At 41.2% G+C, this 25,726-nt stretch overlaps 1 protein-coding gene across 2 annotated transcripts in view; it reads right to left on the bottom strand.

Moving 5' to 3' along the window:
• Positions 1-843: 843 nt before the first annotated feature.
• Positions 844-25,726, bottom strand: part of LOC121286783 (lipopolysaccharide-binding protein-like) — a 60,789-nt gene continuing 35,906 nt past the window's right edge. For both annotated transcript variants that reach the window (XM_041203821.1, XM_041203822.1), the window contains 7 exons: positions 21,532-21,591; positions 18,286-18,453; positions 13,190-13,257; positions 11,692-11,734; positions 11,346-11,409; positions 8,759-8,835; positions 844-2,486 (listed from right to left, as the gene is read on the bottom strand). In XM_041203821.1, the coding sequence (XP_041059755.1) occupies positions 2,445-2,486; positions 8,759-8,835; positions 11,346-11,409; positions 11,692-11,734; positions 13,190-13,257; positions 18,286-18,453; positions 21,532-21,591 (522 nt within the window). In that variant the 3' untranslated portion in view covers positions 844-2,444. The remainder of the gene's footprint in view (positions 2,487-8,758; positions 8,836-11,345; positions 11,410-11,691; positions 11,735-13,189; positions 13,258-18,285; positions 18,454-21,531; positions 21,592-25,726) is intronic.

Below are 25,726 nucleotides of genomic sequence, written 5' to 3'. Positions count from 1 at the left end.
AAGGGAAGACGGTTACATTCTTTTTGTTGAAGATGGTCATTGCCTGCCACTTGTGTGGCACAGATGTCACTTGCCACCTATCACCCAAAGCCTGAATATTGTCCACGTCTTACTACATGCAGTCATGGACTGCTTCAGTATCTGAGGAGAGATGAATGACACTTAACATTATGCAATCATCAGCAAACATCCCTAGTTCTGACCTTATGATGGAGGGAAGGTCATTGATGAAGCAGCTGAAGATGGTTGGGTCTCGAACACCACCCTGTGGAACTCCTGCAGTGATGCCCTGGGACTGAGATGATTGACCTCCAACAATCACAAACATCCTCTCTGTACCAGGTATAACTCCAATCAGTGCAAGGTGTCTAATTTTCACAAGGAATTTGGGTATATACTTGAAGAGGAACCATTTGCAATAGAACAGGGAAGGGGTTAACTGGATGGATCTTTCAAAGAGTTGGAACAGTGCAATGGGCTGAATGGCCTCCTTCTGCGCAGTATAATTCCGCGATTCTAAGATTTCTTCTTTGAAATAAACAGATGAAAATATTTCAAAAACAACTAAGGGAACTGAGTGTCAGGGCACAATCAGAGGTAGCTATGATTTAGTGAAGAGGAGGCCTTTCAGAGATCAAGGATTGGGACCAGTGAATAGAAAGGAATGATAGAGTTCACAGAGGAGCTGCAGCAAGAAGAAGTCAGGTATTTGGGGTAGGGCTGCTGCTTGGTAGGGATAAGTGCTTGGGTCCCTGAGATAGTTACATACAGAAGGAATTTATTACTGATTAAACCAAATGCTGTAAGAAAAAAGTGTAGAGAATAGCCCACCATGCCAGGAGGTAACATATAAATTGCTTTATTGCTTACTAGAAGTGCATGAAATATTCCTGTAACAAAACTTTTGATAACATAGGAACATGTTTTTCAACAAATGTGCCCATAATTTGACTCCTTCTGGTAAAGGGTGGGCTTGGAAATTGAATTGCCAGAAAAGTTCTTTCTCTTTCTACACACAATTTATTTTGTCCACACCCTCAGGTTCTGGGAGAAATGCAGTTCAGAGGGTTGAAGTTAATAGTTTCTTCCTGATTACTGGAAACAAGTTAGTTTGAGATGTGGAATGTAGTCTGCATACTAATGGTAAGCACGCATTGTCTGAAAGAATTTACTATTTGTACATGAAATACACAGGACAAATTATCCTTTTGATGAATATATTTAGTTAGTCATTGTGAGTTCCTGTCTGCATGGAATAGCTGCCCATTGGAGTTCACAGTCTTGGAAACAGAAAATTAAAGTGCTGCAGTGGCAGTTTAAGGGATTACAGCAGTGAAAATAGTCATTTTTGCTGATAGACAGTTGGTATTATTCTTTGCCAGGTGTGCCTGAGTGAGTAACAAGTCCAAATCCAGAAAACTGAGCACAAAAACAGGAGACACTTCATTGGAGTGCTGAAGAAGTGCTGCATTGTCAGAGGTGCCATCTTTTAATGGAACATTCAACCAAAGCCCTATTTGCCCACTCAAAATGGAGGATTGTACAGGACAACATTTATCCATTAACCAATGCTACTAAAACAGGTTATCTGGTCTTTATCACTTGGCTGTTTATGGGATGTTGTTGTGTTCTAATTGTTGCCATGTTTACTGTGATTATTCCAGTCTATTAGGAAAATGAAAGTTTCCTATTATAACTCCCTTATAGATTTTACACTTCTCTATAACTTGCCTGCAAATTTGCCCCTTAATTTCTTTTCCTTTTAATTAGCCCATGAATACTTTCTAGTACCTTGTTAAAATGTCATTTACTCATGTGTGAGTTTTGACAGTGCCAGAATGCAATTTGTCCTCAACGAGCACATCACAGCCAAACTTGATTCTGTCATCACATGATGTCCATGCACGTTCACTTTCAGTCGTGATCATTGGATAGTGATCGTAAACAGGAACCAATTTTCACTTCCCTGTCTCAAGGGTAATGCAGCCAATTTTTGAATCCTTCTTCTGAAGAAGAGTCATACCGACTTGATATGTTAACTCTGTTTTTCTCTCCACAGATGTTGTTAGACCTGCTAAGGTTTTCTAGCATTTTCTGTTTTTGTTTCAGATTTCCAGCATCTGCAGCATTTTGCTTTTATTTGAGTCCTTATTGTTGCCCAGTCGGTGAACCTGTGATTGAATCTGGTCCCTGGTCTGCATTCTCCATCCACTCATTTTATAGGTCTGCTGAGCCATTAGGGAAGCTCTGATTAATAGTTTTAATCATTAGTACAAGGAGACACATTTCTAGTCCTAGTTTCACAATGGTGCAAAGCTATTTTGTGTTAATCAGATGAAGCATGTGACAGTACAATGAGATATATGCAGATGATGTCTGTTAATGACAGATTAATTCAATAGATTTTCAGCAGTTTGGTGTTACATTTTGAAGTATATTTGTTTTCAGTTTCCGTACTGAATATCAGTAGTGATCAGAATTAAACCCTGAAATATAGACAGATGATTAATTAGATTAGAGTTTACATTTTCATATCCCACACTGTTACATATTAAATGCAGTAGACATTGAGGATACTATCTGTTGTGATATATTTTTTCCCCTTGTTCCCCCAAACAACTTTTAAAATCAGAAAGAGTAGGCTGGGCAAACTTTTGCTAGGTCTCTACTGATATTATTTTTTAACAACTGTTAGGAGTTGCTGGGAGCGACATGCACCACTTTCCGAATTCCTCCCAGTCCCTGTGTTTGGAAGCTCACTACCATCATGGCAGTCTATTTTTCAGAGCCACAGTGAAATTGGGGACTTACTGTTTGCTATGTTGTGGATGGGACCATTCCTGAGAATTAGCTCACGACCTACTTCATTAAACAGCAGTGTTTTGGTTCTTGTGAAATGTAACCTTTTTCAGAAATAATCCAAAATTACAACATACACTTTAATTAACATGAATGTTGTTTGGTAGTACAGAACTTGAGTATTGCTGAAAAAAAGAGACATGCTTCAAAACATGATTTCTGATCAGGGCAGCCATTATCCCGCAGGATAGCTTTGATGCACCATATTTCAGCGTCAAACTTGCACATTGAGAAAATGGCTCGGGTCCAGTTTACCTCAGATTTCACTAGAAGGGTAAGGTGTCTCAAAAATTTGAGCAACAGGTGAAGCTTGCCATTGCATGCTGTTACTGTGCAGTAGCAACACAAGTGGTATTCTCCACCAACAGGATGCTGCCAAAAAGACGTTCTGCCTACCACACAAATGAGTAATGTGGTGTCTGAATTTCACTGCCGGTGTGATGCCAGGTATGAAGGCCGTACGTTCCAACGACTGGCAGATTGCATCAGACAGCATGTCCCTTTGGCTGTTCGCAACAGGCAAAATACTGACTGTGCCTAACCAGCCCATGCTTGCAAAACTCAAAACATAGTGTCCAAATTCGATGTGATTCTGCAATTGGTCAACACTTGCTAAACAATTCTGACTGTGCTAAGAATTACACTGAAAACCAATTTACAATTATCAGTCAGGCTCGCAGTGTGGCCCAGTTACGCATGTCGGAAGTCACATATTTATACACAGGGCCCTTTCCTTTGTAGACAGAAGGAGCATGTCCACGCATTACGCCTTTTCCAACTAAACAAAAGCTTGGGGAAACAGCCATTCCCTGGTTCATTATGGCAATGCCTTGACCAATCAGAGTCCACCTGCCTGGTTTGAATTTGAAACAAAAGCTTGTCAACAGTTAACTGTTCCATGCTACATTCTCCATGGCAATGCCTCTGCCAACCAGAATCCACTTGCCAATCAAGCAGTATTCTCTCCTCATACAGTATAAATTGTTGTTCCCTTTACTGTTGGTTTATCTTGTGAGCTGTCCTGATGAGTGCAAGTCAAAAGGCATGTCTCTTTTTCCGGCAATATCCTGACTGTCCATTCCGAAATTCACTTTTTCATAATCTTAACTAAATGTGAAGGTCGATTTTATGAATGTATATTACTGGCGGGGAGCTTAGAGTTGCCAGTCCTCCAGCATTGTCATGGAGATGTCAGGGACACGTCCATGACAGTGTTGCAAGCAACTTAGGAGAAAATTCCTATAACTATTGAAAAAAAGTGATTGCTTTTCATTTACTTTGAACATTTACATTTATTAGTTATAAAAATATTGGAGATTGGAAAAAAGGCAGTTTAACAGTCAGGATTAGCCAATTGGCCAATAAAGAGTCTGTTTGCCTTCCAGTTGGTAGGGGAAGAGAGTAAATCACAAAGACAGGCGTTTTAGATGATTGATGAGAATATAAGAACATATGAAATAGGGCCATTTGGCCCCTTCAGCCTGTTCTGACATTCAATACGATCATGGAAGATCTGATGTTGAAATGTGAGGGCAGAGGACATGTGATGAAACCTTCAGGAATGCATCCAATCAGAATTGACAGCATGAAGAAGGCCTCACATATTGATCGCACATGAAGGCAGTAAAATCAAGGATGATGCTGCTCGACAAACGGTGTGGATTCATAAAATCAGCTCCATCACCATCGGCAATAACCCTCCAACAAAACAGATGGATCAGGCTATAAAATGACAGGGATGATTCCTCAAGGGAGCATTCACAGGATGAAACAACACTTACAGGGAGCGCTGGGTGGGTTATCATGGCCCCAGTTGGGGAATCAGGCCTTTCTATTGAATGACTTGCATAAGACTAGTACTAACACTAAACTGGCTTCATTCAGTGCTGATACTTATTGAATGTGCTGTATCTCTGTTTGTACTTAAATGCAAAGGAATCTACTATTCACGTATATGAGGATTCTTGTTTTTTTTCTAAAATACCTTAGATGCAATTCTTTCAATGTGTTTTTAAAATACAAGAAAATGTTGATTTCAATTTCAAAATATATGCTGTACTTTGAAACAAAAAATATGCACAGTTTTATTTATATTGCTTTTTGATTATTTATGGATAAGGCACACTCATTATGCAAATATTCAGACACATAAAGGTCATATGACAGCTTAGAAATTCACAAACTATTGACTAATACAAAAATAATTAAGATTAATTACACTTTAAATTAGAATTTTATCTTAAAACTCTTTCAAGTGGTGATCTCAGGCAGAATTATACTTTAAACACAATTTAATTTTTAATGTTACTGTTTTTGCAAACAAATCCAAGTCCATGACTTATATTTTGCCTCTTCACTCCCTTTTCCCTATTGTCTTTACCATCAAGTCTCATTTCCTTTTTCTAGCCTCTGATAATCTACCTTGTTCACTTCTTCAGTACTCTTCATCTCTCCTACTTTCATGCCACTGTCCCAGGTTTGACTCCTGTCTTAAATAATCCTACAATTCCCTTCGTGACTCTCTCAGCATTCACAAAAAGGCCTACCAAGGTACTAATCACTACCATTGAACAAGCAGCAGCCCCAATTATCTTCTTCCTATTCTCACTATGCTCTTCCTGACCTGCACACCAGCCGGGGTCCAATCTTAGCAACTTCAATCCCGTCTCACTCATTACTCAGTTCCAATGGACTCTCCTCACCTTGCTCCAGAATGTGCGTTTCTTTGTGATTTAGCCCTGGTCATCCATGAGCTTATTGTCACATTGACATCATGGCCTTGACAGAGACATGGTTGAGGGGTAATGGCACCTTTTCCCTTAATAAAGCTTCTCTGTCTGGATATACTGTGCCCTGAAGTTTTTTTTATTCATTCATGGGATGTGGGCATCGCAGGCTGGGCCAACATTTATTGCCCATCCCTAATTGCCCCTGAGAAGGTGGTGGTGAGCTGTTTTCTTGAACCACTGCAATCCATGTGGTGTAGGTACACCCATTAGGCAGGGAGTCCCAGGATTTTGACCCAGCAACAGTGAAGGAACAGCGAAATGTTTCCAAGTCAGGATGGTAAGTGGGTGGTGAACTTCTAAGTGGTGGTGTTCCCATGTGTCTCCTGCCCTTGACCTTCTAGATGGCAGTGGCTGTGGTTTCTGAAGGTGCTGTCTAAGGAGCCTTGGTGAATTCCTGCAGTGCATCTTGTAGATGGCACACACTGCTGCTACTGTGCATGATGGTGGAAGGAGTGAAAGTTTGTGGATGGGGTGACAACCAAGTGGGTTGCTTTGTCCTGGATGATATCAAGCTTCTTGAGTGTTGTTGAAGTTGCACTCATCCAGGCAAGTAGGGAGTATTCCATCACACTCCTGACTTGTGCTCTGCACATGGTGGACAGGCTTTCAGGAGTCAGGAGGTGAGTTAATTGCTGCAGGTTTTCTAGCCTGTGACCTGCTCTTGCAGCCACAGTATTTATATGGCTAGTCCAGTTCAGTTTGTGGTCAATTATAACCCCCAGGATGTTGATAATGGGGGATTCAGCGATAGTAATACCATTGAATGTCAAGGGGTGATGGTTAGATTCTCTCTTGTTGGACATGCTCATTGCCTGTCCCTTCTGTGGTGCGAATGTTATTTGCCACTTGTCAGCCCAAACCTGGATATTGTCCAGCATTTGAACATGGACTGCTTCAGTATCTGAGGAGTCACAAATGGTGCTGTCCATTGTACAATCATCAGCAAACATCCCCACTTCTGACCTTATGATGGAAGGAAGGTCATTGATGAAGCAACTGAAGATGATTGGGCCTAGGACCCTGAGAAACTCCTGCAGTGACGTCCTGGAACAGAGATGATTGACCCCTAACAGCCACAACCATCTTCCTTTGTGCTAGGTATGACTCCAATCAGTGGAGAGTTTTCCTCCTGGTTCCCATTGATCCAGGTTTGCCACACTAGGTCAAATGCTGTCTTACGTCAAGGGCAGCAGTCACTTTCATCTCACTTCTGGAGTTCAATTCTTTTGTCCATATTTGAACCAAGGCTGCAATGGTTGTAATGATGTAGCAACAGTATCATTTGTTTTGCTGCTTCAAAACCTCCTGTTTTTCTTTTATCTTAGGCAAATATCATCATCACAGCCCCCCTCAGAGCAGGTGCAACAGAAATTTTCTGACTGGGAGAGGAAATGGAAAGCAAGCCATTGGGAGCTGAGAATAGCTTTGGACTGGTTCCTAGAGAATGAAGTGTTCACTTAAGAGACAGGATAAACTATAACCGAGGGGAGGTTTGGCTATTTTAAAAGTCAAATGGGGGAATCATTCTGCACTTTAGAGTATAAGTTGCCAACTGAAATAGTGTTAATACACTGTAGACTTTAGTTTGTTAATCACAGTAAAAGTCTTAAAATTTGAAATCTTGTTGAATGATCCTTCCAGTCAGTTAGTGGAAATACAAATATCTTTTTAAAAGCTATCATCTCTACAGAGATCCTAACACCCTCCACCACTTTTACGACCTTTATCCCCACTAAAATAATTTCACTTTCTCACCCAAAGCATTCCCCCCGTGTACCCTTTCTTTCTGCTCCCTCAAGTCCAAGGGCCACAGGCTTTAAGATTTTTGGTTAAAAAAAATGGTGCAACAATTCATCGCCAGATTTGGCTAGACCACTTAAAACCTTATGAGACACAATTCAAAGATTATCCTGGATTGCAAAGATAACCCCGTCTTCTTTTCTCTACATAAACTGTCTTCTTAGACCAGCTTCCCCACCTTCTCCACCCTCAACACCAACTGTAGGTATGAGCAGCTCATGAACTTGTTTGTCACAAAGATTGAGACCATCTGTTCAGCTGCTTTCCGCTCTTCCCTTTGCCCTTGGGACAAATTTTCATAAAAGTTCCCTGGCAGTCCTGAGCATGCCTTCCTTTTGATCCCATCCCATCTCTTGTAATGCTCTCTCAACTTATCTGGTCCTTTAGGCTTATCTTCTCTTACTTACAATCCTATTCCAACCAAACTGTTGACTATTCAACTTCCCTATTGGGTCTCACATTAGCTGATATTGTTAATAGTTCTGCTCCTCGCAATGTGTAATTGTGAGTGAGATGCTAGTGAGTGTGTGATGGCTTTGTGAGTGAGAGAGTTTCATGTGATAAGATGGTTGTCTTACAATGGCAGCACATGAGATTATTCGTCCTTTTTCTGCACTGGATGATTGACCTCTTGTGTGCAGCACTGGCACTGCCACCTTTGCCACTGCCTCCCAAGCCAGAGTGGTGATACCGATGGGCCTCCTGCAGCCGGGGTAGGGATAGAAGACATCATGGCGGGCCTTCACAGCATCCAGAAGGCATTCCAGGGATGCGTCACTGAATCGGGGGCTGCACTCTTCTTGGCTTTTGGGACCATATCTTAACCAGTGCCCTCCTGGGCTGCAAGCATTGAGAAGTGATCGCGTGGCTGCTATTTAAGCATGGTGCCCTGCATGAGGAAGCGGCGAGGTAACAGCCTGGTAGGCAACTCGGAGGCCGCCAACCAGTCTGACACTGTGTTTCCTGTGGCTGCATAATTAACGAGGTGTGAACGGGACAATACAGCATGAAAACCTGCCAATGCAGCCGGTGGGTAAAACAAGTTTTTTCCTGCCTGCTATCGCACTTTGTGCAAACCTGGGATGATCCTGCCCATTGTCTGTGTGGCTGCCAGAAGCTACTGTCAGCTTCATAGTTGTAGTGATGGCGAAGCTTCACCATCATTACAACAGCAGTGTCATGGACAAAAAGTTAATACTGTACATTTACAAGCTAATTTGCACAATTAAGTCTTTAGCTTGAGTAAACGAGAGCAAAGAACAATCAGCAGCTTCTCTTTTCTTAGAACACTACAAATGTAAATCTGTTACCTGTTCAATTTTAAGGACTGGATTAATCAGCGATACCTCGTCCAAGGTTGGTATGGTGAATCCCCTTTTCAGGATTGCTAGGAAACATTTAGAATAAGAAGCAAGAGGAACAAATATGTTTGATATTACTAGGTAACGGATTTTGTTGTTAAAAAGATAGATTTTTATAAAATTGTTTGCCCCTTTGATGAGTGGGAGTGAGGGCAGAAGGTGCTATTCCCACATTGAGAGTGGAGGGGAATATCTATGGATGGCGCAGGAGTGGGGGGAGTCTGACTGTGTTGGGGGTTCAGTCCTGGTGGTAAGCCTAGAGGGCGCTGCTGCCTCTTCAGGTCCACAAGCAATGTTGTAGCAACACTTACTCTCTCTCTCTTCAGCCACTGGATTTCTTGAGACCTGGGAAACTCAGCTGATCAGGGTTAAACCTGTAAGGGCAGCCTCATTATTATACTTAAATTGCCAATGTGCCTCTTGTGAAGAAGTTAAACCCAGAGGGGAGCAGGTTTGAGACTCTCTAAAAAATTTTTACATCTGATTCAACCCTAACTCATTCTGTTTTTGGCAGTTTAAATTCACCCTTATGTATAAATTAGTGCCACAATGTGTTGGCTAAAATGTGAGGCCAAAGTATTAGTTTCCACAAAGTACTGACACACTTTACTTGTTAGGAAACAGTTTGAATATATGTCCCATTTACAATTCAATACTGTATTTTATCAATCTTGTAATTATACTGGGATTAGCAACCACTTACTAATTGATTATACTGCTAGAGTCACAGTACATAATAGGATCTTAGAAAATGAAACAATCTCAATTTAAATATTTTGGACGTGATTCAAAGGAGCTAATGCAGTTGACAAATTGTTAAAGGATACTTGAAGAATTATTTGAATAAGGACACTGGCTTTAATGTGACCCACATAGTTCCCTAAGGTTCTGTACAGCATGTTACCATGATGCTTTAGTGGCTTTGTGTTTCTCATGTCTCTCATGGTAGGCTTTGCAAGGCTGCCATTTTTTCAGAATGGGATGTATGGAAGAGAGGAATTGGGAGACGCCAGCCTTGATTTTTCCAATTGGAAATGCTGATTTTAGGGCAGGGGTAAATTTGGAAAACTTATTACCCCAGATCTCTACCCACTTTACATATTGCATGTATTTTGGGAAGCGTGGGGTATATATACAAGGAGCATCCACCCAACAAAGAGTAGCAGTTCCATTTTAATATTAATGTGGGAGTGGGGAAATCCAATGTTGTGGCATGTAAGGTCTCTATAGGTAAGATTTCTGTGGGGGTCCTCTTGGCCTCCTCCTGTAACTATGACAGGGTATCAATGAAAACAACCGAGAAATGACATTTGAAAACCATCATCTCCAAGTTGCTCTCCGACTGACAAAACCACCCTGACTAGGACATATGTCACCATTTCACTGTTACTGGGCTAATATCCTGGAATTGTCCACCTACATCATTGTGAGTATATCATTATCACAAGGAATGCAGCAGTTCAAGGAGTAGGCCCACCAGCACAATCTCACAGCTACCAGGGAAGGGCAATAAATATGACCTGACCAGCAATGCTAAAATCTCAAGAACAAATAAATGAAAATAAAAGCTGCTTCTCCATAATTGGTGCAGAGATATTTTGTAGCTGTGATACTTAATTTACCAACTTGTAGCAGTTAAATGGCTAAAAAAAATACTGTGGCCTAAAAAGTCTGACAGTGTGGGGAACAGGGATGAGAGGGGTCTTATTGCTGGGTGTGTCCGCCTGTGGCTGTTGCTAACTCTTCCAAATTTCACAGTGTCAGAAAGAGGAGCAGCTATGAACATAGAAGGAGTAGGCCATTCAGCCTGTCAAGCCTGCTGTGTCATTCAATTAGATCCTGGCTGATCATCTACCCCAACGCCATTTTCCCACATTATCTCCATATCCCTTGATGTCATTAGTATCTAGAAATCTATCGATCTCTGTCCTGAACATGCTCAGTGATTGCGCTTCCGCAGCCCTCTGGGGTAAAGAATTCCAACAATTCACATCTTCTGAGTGAAGAAATCCCTCCTCATTTCAGACCTAAATGGCCTGTCCCTTATTCTGAGACTGTGTCCCCTGGTACTAGACCCACCCCCCAGCCAGAGGAAGCATCCTTTCTGCATCTACCCTGTCTAGCTGCTTATGAGTAGCTTGCAGGGAGCATTTCAGCTCCTATTTATTTATTATCTCAGAACCATGCAAAAACTATATGATGGTTTCTGAGAAGATCATTTGCTAAAGTTTTCCAAATTCTTGCAGTCGAAATATGTAGACTTTCCCCACCCTACTCCCACCCCTTGTAACAGGCTAACCTCAGGCACACATGAACAACACTGCAGCAAATTTGATAGTGTTTTAAAATTCAATATCCCATCACCATCCTGAAATTTCTCTCATATTTGGTATTTAAGTTTCTCATTAATAACTACTAAAGCTCCTGCACACATATGACAGCAGAGATGGTGGACTACTTGAATGAATAAAATAGTCTGCAATGTGACATTATACTGTACAATTGCAACAGTTGGTTTACCTTTAGGCAGACCTACCGTTTATCTTTGGAATCATCATCTTCTGTAACCCCAACTTCAGCATAATTTCCATTGTCTCTGTCTTTGATATGATAAAAGTAATTATTGTGAAATTTAATTTTACACAACATTTTGCCTGTGGTAAGTTTTTTATCCTCCAGAGCATATTTGTTCTCTCCAGAGTGAGCAACTGTCAGCTCTAGAGTGACTAGTAAAATCAGGAGTCGCTCCTAGCAGTGAGCATTTCTGTGTAAAAAAAGCTGTACTTTGCAGCAATTACATTTATTGTGAAGAATTAACAAACAGTTATTAACACAGACAGTTTAAAGTGTCTATGGACATAAAAGAAGAAAATAGGACTTACTGGGATTTGCCCCACTTTAGATTCTTCCACAGCCAAGTCCACTCTAATTTAAAAGTTAGAAAGCTTTTTTAATGATTCAGTTTTATATGGATAATCCACAGAAGTCACATAAATGGATGAATTGCAACAAAAAAGGGAAATCCTTGGCAAATCATACTGGGACTCTTGACACCTTGCACAGTGAAATGGTTGGTTATTGGTGTTCTACATGGTGAAGCTAAGAAATCTCAACTGGACTTCTGGGGAAAAAAGCCCTACTTTAAAGTGCAATGCTTTCTTACAAGGAGGCCTCTTCTGTAGCTGCATTGAAAACATCCTAGAGACAGGTTTCCGGCTCACTTTTTCCCCGCAGGAATTGATGGAGCGGTTGGGGAATGTAGGGAGTAGTTTATGGTGTCTGGAGATCATGGCAATGGAACTTCACTGTTATAAACTGTTTAGTCACAATTCCATCTTTATAATACAGATGAGCTGAACTGCATCTTCCCATCCAACATCATTAGGATACGGTAGCATAGTGGTTATATTACTAGACTTGAAGCAATCTTGAAGAACTGGGTTATGGTAGTTGGTGAGAAAACCAACTTGAGAGATTGCCCAGCTTGTCCTCTTCCTCACAAACCCGACAGCATTGCCAAAAAGTGACCACTGAAGAGTTGTGGAGACCAAGCTCCACCTTCACACTCAAGCCACCCTCCACTATGTTGTGTGGTACGATTACATGAAAATTGGGATAGCTTAAGAACTGTTTTAGCAGCTCACAGCTGGGCAATCTTAAGGCTCTTTGGGCTATCAGCATCAGAAGAATACTGAACTCCTACAATCTGCAGCCTCATGGCTTGGCATATCCATATTCTTCCATCATGGTCAAGCCAGTTGACCAGCCATGCTGACTTGGATCTATATCACTATCTTCATTGTTGTTTGGTCAAAATCTTGGAATGCCCTACCTAACAGTGCTGCGGCAATACCTCCATCATGTGGACTGCAGCAATTCAAGAAAATGACTCACCATCATCTTCTCAAGGGCAACTAAGAATGGGTAATAAATGTTACGTCCATATTCCAAGAATGAATTAAAAAACACCCTGAAAAACAATCCCTGAGATGTGCCAGTTTATTACTTTAAGCAATTTATAATCAACAAATAAGATTTGTGGAGAATTACTCTTGTGATTGAGAGAACTAACACGGGGGAATAATTAATATCATCTCTTGCTCACCATACACCTGGTGAAAACTGCAGACACATCTTTGTTATGAAGATTCTATTCATACAGATAAATTGAAATGCAGCTTATTTTAAAAACAGATGTGCCTTTGAAGTTTTATATATATATATGTTGAGGCATTGGAGCAGGGTACTAACTTATAGCATTGCTGTTTGTCAATTGTCACTAGTATTTTCTGCCTGGAACCAAGTACTGTAGATTGTGGTCTAAAAAGCTGGGAATTACTTGGAAAGGAATAAAATATTTTATTCTTATTTAATTTTTACCTGTTCAAAGACATTGATCCACAGAGTTTCATGTTTGAAATGAACATCTGTCCACACACACTGGCTGTCTGTGATCAACATACAATTCATTATAGCAATATTAACATATGACTTCTGCTCACAAGAAAAACAATTTTAATTCCCTATCTTTACCTTTCTGTATTGAACAAAGGCATTTTACTGCACTAGACTCTGGCTGATACCTATCATCCTCCAAATAAATTATTTAAAGAAAGGGCCAAGCTTTGCTGAAATAAAAACAGAAAATACCTGGAAAAACTCAGCAGATCTGACAGCATCTGCGGAGAGGAACACAGTTAACGTTTCAAGTCTGTATGACTCTTCAACAGAACTAAGGAAAAATAGAAAAGAAGTGAAATATAAGCTGGTTTAAAGTGGGGGGCGGTGGTCTGGTGGGACAGTTAGAGCTGTATAGAGGGCCAGTCATAGGTGGAGATAGCCAAAAGATGTCATAGACAAAAGGACAAAGAGGTGTTGAAGGTGGTGATATTATCTAAAGAATGTGCTAATTGGTGACATTAAGGGTAGAAAGCAGGACGAGCAAGGTACAGATAGCCCTCGTGGGGTGGGGTGGGGGGAAGGGATCGAAATAGGCTAAAAGGTAGGGATAAAACAATGGATGGAAATACATTTAAAAATAATGGAAATAGGTGGGAAAAGAAAAATTATTGGAAAAATGGGGGATCAGAAAGGGGGTGGAAATGGAGGAGAGAGTTCATGATCTAAAATTGTTGAACTCAATATTCAGTCCGAAAGGCTGTAAAGTGCCTAGTCGGAAGATGAGGTGCTGTTCCTCCAGTTTGCGTTGAGCTTCACTGGAACAATGCAGCAGGCCAAGGACAGACATGTGGGCATGAGAGCAGGGTGGAGTGTTGAAATGGCAAGCAACAGGGAGGTCTGGGTCATGCTTGCGGACAGACCGAAGGCATTCCGCGAAGCGGTCACCCAGTCTGCGTTTGGTCTCTCCAATGTAGAGGAAACCGCATTGGGAGCAACGAATGTAGTACGCTAAATTGAGGGAAGTGCAAGTGAAATGCTGCTTCACTTGAAAGGAGTGTTTAGGCCCTTGGATGGTGAGGAGAGGGGAAGTAAAGGGGCAGGTGTTGCACCTTCTGCAGTTGCATGGGAAGGTGCCATGGGAGGGGGTTGAGGTGTAGGGGGTGATGGAGGAATGGACCAGGGTGTCCCAGAGGGAACGATCCCTGTGGAATGCCTGGGGTGTTGAAGGGAAGATGTGTTTGGTGATGGCATCATGCTGGAGTTGGCAGAAATGGCGGAGGATGATCCTTTGAATGCGGAGGCTGGTGGGGTGATAAGTGAGGACAAGGGGGACGCTATCACGGTTCTGGGAGGGAGAGGAAGGTGTGAGGGCGGATATGCGGGAGATGGGCTGGACATGGTTGAGGGCCCTGTCAACCACTATGGGTGGAAAATCATGGGTGAGAGACAGAGTTAATGTTTCGAGACCATATGACTCTTCTTCAAAGCTAAAGAGAGGTAGAAATGTGATGGATTTTATCTTGCTTAAGGGGGTTGGAGCAGGTGGAGCAAAATAGAAGGTCAGGGATAGGTGGGAGCTCAGGAGAGATTGACAAAGGTGTCATGGACATAAGACAAAGAAAGTGTTAATGGTAGTGGTAAAAACCAAAGAAGGTGCTGATAGTGGCATAAAAGTAGGATAGCAGAATGTGTTAATAAATGTTTTGAGTCAAATGACTCTCCTTTAGAGCTACCTGTATTTCATTTGCAAAATATGAGGTGTAAAGGCCACTGATAAAGCTAAAATGACAATGCTAAAGGCTCAAGCTCTCCTAAAATTTGTCTTGTGACAGTGATTTAAAATAGAAATCCAAAACTTTGGAGTAATGGAATAGATTGAAGCAAAAGGGGAAGTTGGTTTAATCACTGTAGGTGACTAATTACTAAGCTGGATTTAATTTAGTTCTGACAAGTTTACATTTTTAGACGACTGTTATCAAAGTAAAATTTTGGAAGTAAACAGGCATCTGCAAATCAAAACTGCACTAGGATAGGGAGAGGTTACTATCTGTGATCATTTTGATACAGTTTACTATTTCTCCTATATGCATACTGCACTTGCAGAGAGAGGCGATATTAGTTAGATTTACATTTTGTAAGGACATTCAAATAGAATTAGCCTATGACGTTTATTATTTTTATTAATGGCACAAATGAATTCTTCCAGATATTTCACCAGACTTTAGGAACCACTTATAGGGCCACTTTAATTAGTTTGTCGTCCTTCATCTATTAACATTTTCTCTTGAGGTATTTATAAGAAATCCAAAAGAGATTAACAAACAAGAAGTAACCAACTAATTATTGTACGTTTCATTTTGAAACATCTGGTAGTATTGTGAAACTAACAGAACATACAAAATTAAGGCATAATAGTACAGTGAAAAAAGGAAAAGGAAGCTCAAGAAAATTCCTTGAGAAATGACAGCACAATTATTCACTTTATCTGACTTATTATATCCACTGATTTTGCTACTGTGTTCATACTGTAAGATTGTCCCTTCACCCAGGTAAAGTTTCACCAAATCCCAACCATTAATGGTAATGATAACATCAACAATCTGTACCAATATAACACCTTTAAATTAGAAAGCCATCCTAAGCTGCTTCACAAAGCCAAAAGAGAAAATAGATGTCAAACCAAGGAAGAGAGATATAAAGCTTTGTCACAGATCTAGGTTTTAAGAAAGCACTTAAGGGAGGATTTAGAGGGAGTGAAGTGGGAGGGCATTCCAAAGAGTAGGCCCCAGGTGGTTGATTGACAGTTTTATGAGGTTGTAAGTGGACAACCTTACGTCACATCAACAATTTCCAGTTCCCTGGCCCCAACCGCTTCCTCTTCACCATGGACGTCCAATCCCTCTACACCTCCATCCCCCACCAGGATGGTCTGAGGGCCCTTAGCTTCTTCCTCGAACAGAGGCCCGAACGATCCCCATCCACCACTACTCTCCTCCGTCTGGCTGAACTTGTTCTCACACTGAACAATTTCTCTTTCAACTCCTCTCACTTCCTCCAAGTAAAAGGTGTGGCTATAGGTACCCGCAAGGGCCCCAGCTATGCCTGTCTCTTTATGGGGTATGTGGAACATTCCTTGTTGCAGTCCTACTCCGGCCCCCTTCCACAACTCTTTCTCCGGTACATCGATGATTACTTCGGTGCCGCTTCATGCTCTCGTCGGGACTTGGAAAAATTTATTAATTTTGCTTCCAATCTCCACCCCTCCATCATTTTCACGTGGTCCATCTCTGACACTTCCCTTCCCTTCCTTGACCTCTGTCTCAATCTCTGGTGATAGACTGTCCACCAATATCCATTACAAACCCACCGACTCCCACAGGTACCTCGACTACAGCTCCTCACACCCCGCTTCCTGTAAAGATTCCATCCCATTCTCTCAGTTCCTTCGCCTCCATCGCATCTGTTCCGATGATGCTACCTTCAAAAACAGTTCCTCTGACATGTCCTCCTTCTTCCTTGACCGAGGTTTTCCACCCACGGTCGTTGACAGGGCCCTCAACCGTGTCCGGCCCATCTCCCGTGCATCCGCCCTCACGCCTTCTCCTCCCTCCCAGAAACATGATAGGGTCCCCCTTGTCCTCGCTTATCACCCCACCAGCCTCCACATTCAAAGGATCATCCTCCGACATTTCCGCCAACTCCAGCATGATGCCACCACCAAACACATCTTCCCTTCACCCCCCCCTATCGGCATTCCGTAGGGATCGCTCCCTCCGGGACACCCTGGTCCACTCCTCCATCACCCCCTACTCCTCAACCTCCTCCTATGGCACCACCCCATGCCCACGCAAAAGATGCAACACCTGCCCCTTCACTTCCTCTCTCCTCACCGTCCAAGGGCCCAAACACTCCTTTGAAGTGAAGCAGCATTTCACTTGCATTTCCCCCAACTTAGTCTACTGCATTCGTTGCTCCCAATGTGGTCTCCTCTACATTGGAGAGACCAAACGTAAACTGGGCGACCGCTTTGCAGAACACCTGTGGTCTGTCCGCAAGAATGACCCAAACCTCCCTGTCACTTGCCATTTTAACACTCCGCCCTGCTCTCTTGCCCACATGTCTGTCCTTGGCTTGCTGCATTGTTCCAGTGAAGCCCAACGCAAACTGGAGGAACAACACCTCATCTTCCGACTAGGCACTTTACAGCCTTCCGGACTGAATATTGAATTCAACAACTTTAGGTCTTGGGCTCCCTCCTCCATCCTCACCCAATTTCTGTTTCCCCCTTCCTTTTGTTTTTTTCCAATAAATTATACAGATTTTTCTTTCCCACCTATTACCATTATTTTTAAATATTTTTAAATCTTTTATGCTCTCCCCACCCCCACTAGAGCTATACCTTGAGTGCCCTACCATCCATTCTTAATTAGCACATTCTTTTAGATAATATCACCAACTTTAACACCTATGTGTTCTTTCGTTCTATTGTTGGTGACATCTTTTGATGATCTGCTTCTATCACTGCTTGTTTGTCCCTACAACCACAACAACCCCCTCCACTTCTCTCTCTCTCTCTCTCTCTCCACCCCCCCGACACACCTTAAACCAGCTTATATTTCAACTCTTTCTTAGACTCGAACTCAAGTTCTGTCGAAGGGTCATGAGGACTCGAAACGTCAACTCTTTTCTTCTCCGCTGATGCTGCCAGACCTGCTGAGTTTTTCCAGGTAATTGTTTTTGTTCTGGTAGATTGTAACGTGGTCAAACCAGACAATGGCTATTAGCATGAACAAAAAAGTGGTTAGTCCTATCCCAAAATTATTTTTATGCTTCAAACGTATTAAGGTTTTCTGTAAAATAAAAATCATGCCTTAAAACTACAAGGAAAGTAAAATAGATTTAGCTGGTGTGTTTGGTTTCAAAGGGGCTCATAATCAGAAATGAAAGACGTGTCTCTACAAACATGTATCTACATAAAAAGCTTGATTTATCACTATAATTGTTTCTTTCAATCTTCTGCTCTGTTATTTATTTTTCTTTTAATAAGAAGATTGAGTATATATGACAATACTTACAACACCCAGCACAAATAGTTCCGCTAAGGATTTGTTCGGAAGGATTGCGAATACTTCAGCTGTAGTAAATACATCAGCTGTGAGTTTCCCTGGAATAAGCCTCACAACCGGTTGCTTCGAAGCACTCATCCTAATTTTCATCAGCAGGTTGGGGTACTGTGTTGCAACCTGGAAGGTGCCAAATTCATCTTACAGTGGGTTAACAAGCATTGGTAGAATTTATTTCAATATCTATTTGTTCAGCATCTCAAAGGAAAGTATAGAAGAGCAAATTAAGGTACCTTCGTCCTTTTTTAATATTTCTCAGGCAGTTCCAGCTTCACACTGTCTGCACACTGATGTTGCAGTATTGCACTTTTGTGCAAAAAATGCATAATAATGAATTATTGATAATGGCCTGTTTTTCCTACTATAATTGACCTATAAACAGCATGGTTGATTGTGGGTGTTGTCTTCAGATTGGTTGCTGTTAAGCATATCTTAGGAGAAGTAAATCAGATCTGAGGTGCAACCATTTATAAAAAAGTCAATAAGACAATCTCAAGAATTTAACTTTGCACAGGATTGCATTCCAAAGCAGGAAAGAAAGAAGCGAGGTTTACATAGTATGTTATATTTCTCAAAAAGCATTCCAAAGTGTGTCACATATAGTTAAACACAATTGCTGCTGATAAGTAGGTGGACATGACAGCTTCTAACAGTGTCAAATTTTGAGTGACCAACCAGAAGTGCATGCTAGCCAATTGCCTGTGCCCACAGTGAAATGGTGGCCATGATTTTGAAGAAGTTGCTTTATTAATATGAGACTAGCAAGCTGTGACCTGTTAAATGAGCATGCCAATGCAGCTCACTGGATTGAGGCCTCCCAATATTGGGTTTCCCCAGCCACCAGTAAGTTAAGTGTGGGGGATAGGAGGGGTGTTCAAGATCATGGAGGATGGAGGCCCTGGGGAGTCAGCAACCCAGATTATTTCTTTGGGCCTGGAGGAACACCCCTTTTCTTCTGCATTGCATAAAATTATTTCCAAAATTACTTTATCTGGGCTTCTCAGTCTCCATCAGGGAACTAGACACAGTGTGCACGACACAGGCGTGGATCAGTTCAAGCTGAAAAAGGCCATCAGCTTCCTGGTAAGGCTATTAACACCATTTTGATGCCATTATAGCTTCAGATAATAGAATTGGCCCCATCAATTTCCCACTAACAATATTGAAATGAAAGGCCAATTAATCTAATCTTGGTGGTATTAGCTGAGGTTATCGGGAGAACTCCTGCTCTTTGAATAGAATTCCTTAATGGCCACTTGAGCCATCGTATTGGGTAGCAGTCTTATCCAAATGATTGCACCTCCACTGATGCAACATCCCCCAACTAAATCATGTGCTCCAATTTTGAATTTGAGCTCTTAATCATATCTCATAGGTAAGAATGCCACAAACTGAGCCAGGCTGCTACGACCCTTTCTATTCTACAAATCGTTGGCTTTTAATATTCATTTATAATAACGTTTACAGTGCTATGGCTAGGTGAGCAAAGGTAGAATGCCTCCCCTCTTTTACCTCTCGGTTAACTACAATAGGTGTTTTAAAAGAAGTTGCTTGTCAATTTAGTGAATATTTAACTGTTTAAGTGCTGTGAATGTAAAGACACACAGAGACAGGTTTCTATGTAAGTTTTAAAACAAAAAGAAATAGTGTTTATTGTCCCTAACACCCAATATTATAAAAATAAGAATGCTCCAACTCACACTCACACATGTATCCCAGAGACTTAACTTATCAATGCATAAAAACATTCAAGCAAATAAGTGTGTGTATTGGTGTGAGTTGAAGAGAGGGTTAAAGAATATTACTACACAGAAGTAGGTTACAAGGAGGGAGGATAGGTTAAATTGTTTCAGAGTGTCCAAAAGAAAGTCAATCACATACGGATATTGTCGGTTGATGGTTTCAGGCCAGGTTGGTGATTTTTCCAGAACCTGTGCACAGACCATTTCAAGTCTTGATGGGCAATCTATGTCTTTTCCTCTAAAGACAGCAGCTGTTTGGTTTATGTTGAAGATGTTGCCTGCGGCCTTTGACTGGTTAGATACAAGCAGGGTACACACATGCAGAATGGCTGGAGAGAGAGAGAGAGAAAGAGAGAGAGAGAGAGGGCCCACGAGTTCTCTTCTTGCTGTTATCCACTCGTGGTCTGTCTGACTGACTCTAGGAAAGCAGTGGGTGGAATTTTACAGTCATGCCAAAGTCAATGGAGTTTAGAATAGCTCACTGCATTTTACGGACCCGTCGTAAAATTCTGATCCGTGTCTTTTCAACACAAAGGGTTAACCTCCATTCACAAACTAGCCAGTTACTAATTATGGTCATAGCAAGCTGGAGAACTCTCATTCCAGGTCCATTGTTTACAGTGATTAAATTAAATGGTCATCAGAGCCCCCTATTCCGTCGGGGACCATTGTCCAAAATGAGTGAGTTTAACAGCTGGTCCACACGCACCTGAATAAACAGATTATGCCTGGATATCTGTGAGTAGCTCAGCGGATGAGCCATTCACACTCATTTAAGCTGATTGTCCTGGTGGACTACTTCCAGGCAGCGTAACTCCTTTCTGATAGCTTTGTAGTTTGCAAGCTGAAGTTATGTAAATGTTCGGCTACTTTGAGAACTTCTGCTTAGGTCACATAAAAATACTGTTGTCAGTCTTTTTAAAACTTACCTTGTGGTTCAGCTCAGTCAGAAATTAAAGTCATTTTTGTTAAATTAAATTTGTTAAATTAAATTAAGTCAAGTTAAATTTCTGACAAATACTGACAAATTGATTTCCAGCAAAGTCAAATGTTAATCAATTGATTTCAGCTCATAGTAAATGATGGTGTTTTAGAAATTATGCAGCGATCAGTTTAACTATGGTGCAGTCCTGAACATGGAAGAAAGATGTTTGAAAGCTGAAGCAGTGTATTGGAAAACAATGGCGAGAGACACTGCCTATGTTTATAATTTTAGGTTGCCAACTTTTGCAAATTTTCCATGTGTGAGGGAGGAATGAGAGAGAAAACAGCTGCTTTACAAAATGAAGAATAAACAATTTTAAAAAGTGCAAAAATATGTGTTTGTACAGTACAGAATGTGCACTTGTAGTTTACAAAAGATTCTTACATCTAAAAAAATGTTAATAAAGCATTAGTATCATTTAAATAGATGCAAACCATTACTGGTCACGGAAATCAAAAAGTTAATTAGTACCTTGGGTATCAAAATTTTCAGACTGGATGTGTTGAGTCGAACTGGTATGTCCTTTGGAATCTGAAATGAGATGGAAAAATGCAATATCTGGATGAGGTATGGATACTGTATGAGAATTGATGAGGAATTCTTCCTGTTAGGCAACTTAATTAGGATTCTGACCCTGATGTTTTAGTTATCAATCATCCTGATGGATGAAATAGATTTTTAAGACTTGATTTGTACAGTGGGTTAAGAGCAAGTGAAGTGACACAACATTGAGGCGTTCTTGGCACATTATTTACATATATGAGATAGATGTTGTGTCACTTCATCAGGTTTTATTCTGTATTTTGAGACTGTAGATTGGAGAAAGAGGATTTCTGCACATACCCTTAATATGATATGCTATCCTCTGGTTTAATAGATTTTCAGGTATTGTTATAAAAACATTCTTGAGTTCTTCTGGCTTGCCCATGCAAATAGTCAAGTATTCTAATCTGTACATGCAGTTAGATATTTGTGCCATTGTATGACTAGACATACAAACTAGTAAAGAGAAGTGCTGAAATTAGTTATAGTATTATAAATGTGGCTATTGTCTGACAAATGCACTTTGTACATCTTTCTATATGTGAGTGGACACTGTTAGAATGGGTGCCAGCAAGAGGATTACAGAGCAGAGGTTATTAAACTAAAAAAGAGCATAGTAGAAAAACTGTATGAGTTGAAGAGTTACTGTTTAACTCCCTTCAGGTGGTTATTGTTGTGCGGTTTACAGGACACAGTTAGTGGTGAAGCCTGAGCAGCTCCCAAGGAAATTCCAGGCCCATGACCTTCATGTTACATTGACATAAAGACTGGGGAAGTAAACTCCATCATTGCACCAAATTTTGTGACATGAGATCATCTGGAGATGGGTTTCACACTAGCTGGAGTACGACCTCAAACAGCATTAAAAAAATACATCTCAAACTTTATTTCTAATGTTCAGAATGATCCCTGGCATAGTTCTTTGAATTTTTAATGTTATTAAAGAGCTGATATGACAGACAGATTTTCACTAACTTAAAAGATTGAACCAATGTTCTGAGCAGAAGTCCAACATATATTCTAGCATTCTTGTATAAGGCTTCACCTTCCCTGAAAACATACTGCTGCAGAACCATCAGTTTAATGCAATGTTGACAGGTTTCAATCAGGTGCCTGCAGTAAGAGATGTGACTAAAGATATAGGTCATCTAATTTATGGATGAAAATCATAAGGTCCACACATCAGGCAGATCAACTACATCTTCCCAGCCATGTGAAACTTGTTGTGATTGTTCTAAATAGGACAACATTAAAAAAGCATATATGAAAACATTGACCAGTCTTATCAATAAGCAGCCTCAGATTGACTTGTTTAGTAGACTGCACATATTTAGAATGGTTACAGTTTAAGCTGTTGACTTGGTTTCTTATCTGTGCCACAGGCAATGATAATCAGCACTGTGGACAACCATCTGTTTATCAACCATAGAATCATAAACTGAAATTTTTTGCCCTGGCCGGAGGCGAGGAAGGAGGCAGACCTGAAAATAAGGAGGGTTGGTGTTGGGACCGATACCTGACACCTTCCCGTCTCCTCCGGAAGTAAGTTCTGGTTGGTCGACCTTCCCGTCCCACCTCCACTTGAGTCCCTTAAGTGTTCAATTATTGACCAATTAAAGGCCTCTTCTCGCCTCAGCTGCAATCTTCCCAGCTCCAGGCGGGCCTGCTAATATGCGAATTGCATGATTGATAAAACTGTGTGTCTGCATGTCAGCTGTAGAGGTGGGATCCCTCAATGTTCACTAATCTGTGCATGATCGAGGGCATGGACATAGCACAGTGGGGTGGATACTGACAGCAATCCCCTTGCCTTGCTGCTGACCCTCATGGCACCCCTCTCCCTGTGTCCCTGACACTGCGAGACTCCACCCGAACTGCACTTAACTTTATCCTGGGTTGCTCTCCGATCCTGGAACTCCGAGCTGTGTTATTCCAGCAGTAGGCCCAGCCTCCTCCATGGCGCTGCTGAGTGCAAGAGTTGCAGACCTCTGATTGGCCAGCAGCTCTTGTTGGGCGATATGTAGTATTCCAGGGTCCTTAGTGAGGAGGAAGGACTGCCGCTATCTAATTAACTGCCTGATGGGCAGAAGATACAGTGGGCCTTCCTCCTAAGAGTCACGGAGGTGTCTGGCCACTTATTCAGACAGTGAGCGAGACTCCCGCCAAGAATAGGAGATTCCTTCCCATGGAATCATAGAATGGTTAGAACACAGAAGGAGGCCATTCGGTCCATCATGTCGACAACACCTCTCCGCAAAATAATTCACCCAGTCTCACACCCTGCCTTTTTCCTGTAGCCCTGCAAATTCTTTCTCCTCAGATAATTATTCAATTCCCTTTTGAAAGTAATTCAATCTTTCTCCACCACACTCTCAGGTTGTGCATTCTGGATCCTGGCCACTCATTTGTAAAAAGGTTTATCCTCATGTTGCCTTTGGTTCTTTTGTCATTCACCTTGAATTGGTGTCCTCTGGTTCTCAGCTCTTCCACCAATGGGAGCAATTTCTCCCTATCTACTCTATGCAGCCACCTCATGATTTTGAACACCTCTATCAAATCTCCTTTCAGCATTCTTTCCTCTCCTTCAATCTATTCACACAACTGAAGTCCCTCATCTCTGAAACTATTCTTGTAAATCTTTTCTGCACCCTCTCTGATGCCTTTACAGTCTTCTTAAAGTGTGGTGTCCAGAATTGGACACAATACTCTAGTTGAGGCTGAAATAGTTTTCTATAAAGGTTCATCATAATTGCCTTGCATTTTTACTCTATGCCTCTACTTATAAAATCCAAGATTGCATATACCTTATGAACCACTGTCTCAACCTGCCCAGCCACGTTCAATAATTTGAATACTTATACTCCTGCATTCCCTTTAGAATTATATCTTTTATTTTATATTGTCTCTCCGGAGAGTTTGTTCTAAAATATATCGTTTCACACTTCTCTGCATTAAATTTCAACTATCACATGTTCCACCATATCTTGAAGTATGTCATTATCCTCCTCACAGTTCGCAATAATTCCAAGTTTTTTGTCATCTGCAAATTTTGGAATTGTGCTCTGCACCGGAATCTAGATCATTAATACAGATCAAAAAAACAAGTGGTCTTAAAACAGACTCCCGGGGAACCCCACTATGTATTTTCCTGCAGTCCAAACAAACAGCCTACTTTGTTTCCTGTCACTCAGCCCAATTTCGTACCTATGCTGCCATTATCCCTTTTATTCCATGGGCTTCAACTTTGCTGACAAACCTGCTATGACAAATGCCAAGTTCATAACACAAAAGGAAACCACCAAGAAGATGTAAGGTTCAGAGGGAAAGTGATATTAATTAGTATTTTGCATCTGTCATTACCAAAGAAGGAGATACTAAACTTTATCAAGCACCTTTTGGAAGTCCACATAGACCACATCAATTGCATTACCCTCATCAACCCTCTTGTTTAGATGAGCAAAAAACTCAAGCAAGTTAGTTAAGCACAAATTGTTCTTATCAAATCCATGCTGGCTTTCCTTAATTAGTCCACATTTGTCCAAGTGACAGTTTAAGTTTGTCCTGGGTTGTCGTTTCTAAAAGCTTTTCCACCGGTTAAACTGACTGGCCTGTATTTGCTGGGTTTATCCTTACACCCTTTTTGAACAAGTGTGTAGCATTTACAATTCTCCAGTTCACTGGTGCCATCAGTTTGAAGATTATGGCCAATGCCTTCACAATTTCCACTCTTACTTCTCTCAGAAACCTTGGGTGTATCTAGATAAAAGCAAAACAGTGCAGATATTGGAAATCTGAAATTAAAACAGAAAATGCTGGAAAAACTCAGCAGGTCTGACAGCATCTGTGGAGAGAGAAAGAGAGTTAATGTTTTGAGTCCATATGACTGGGTGTATCTAATCCATTCTTGGTGACTTATCAACTTTAAGTACAGCCAGTCTTTCCAATGGCTCTGCTTTATCAATTTTTAGCCCATCCAGTGTCTCAACTACCTCCTGCTTCATTACAAGTTTAGTATTTTCTTCCTTGGTAACAACAGATGCAAAGTACAAATTAATACCACTTGCCCTCTTAACCTTACATCTTCAATGCGGTTCCCACTTGTGTTGTGAACCTGGCATTTGTC

Source organism: Carcharodon carcharias, chromosome 14, assembly GCF_017639515.1.
Source record: "Carcharodon carcharias isolate sCarCar2 chromosome 14, sCarCar2.pri, whole genome shotgun sequence".
Taxonomy (NCBI): domain Eukaryota; kingdom Metazoa; phylum Chordata; class Chondrichthyes; order Lamniformes; family Lamnidae; genus Carcharodon; species Carcharodon carcharias.
Note: the sequence above shows the minus strand (reverse complement) of the source record. Positions and strands in the feature narration are given on the sequence as shown.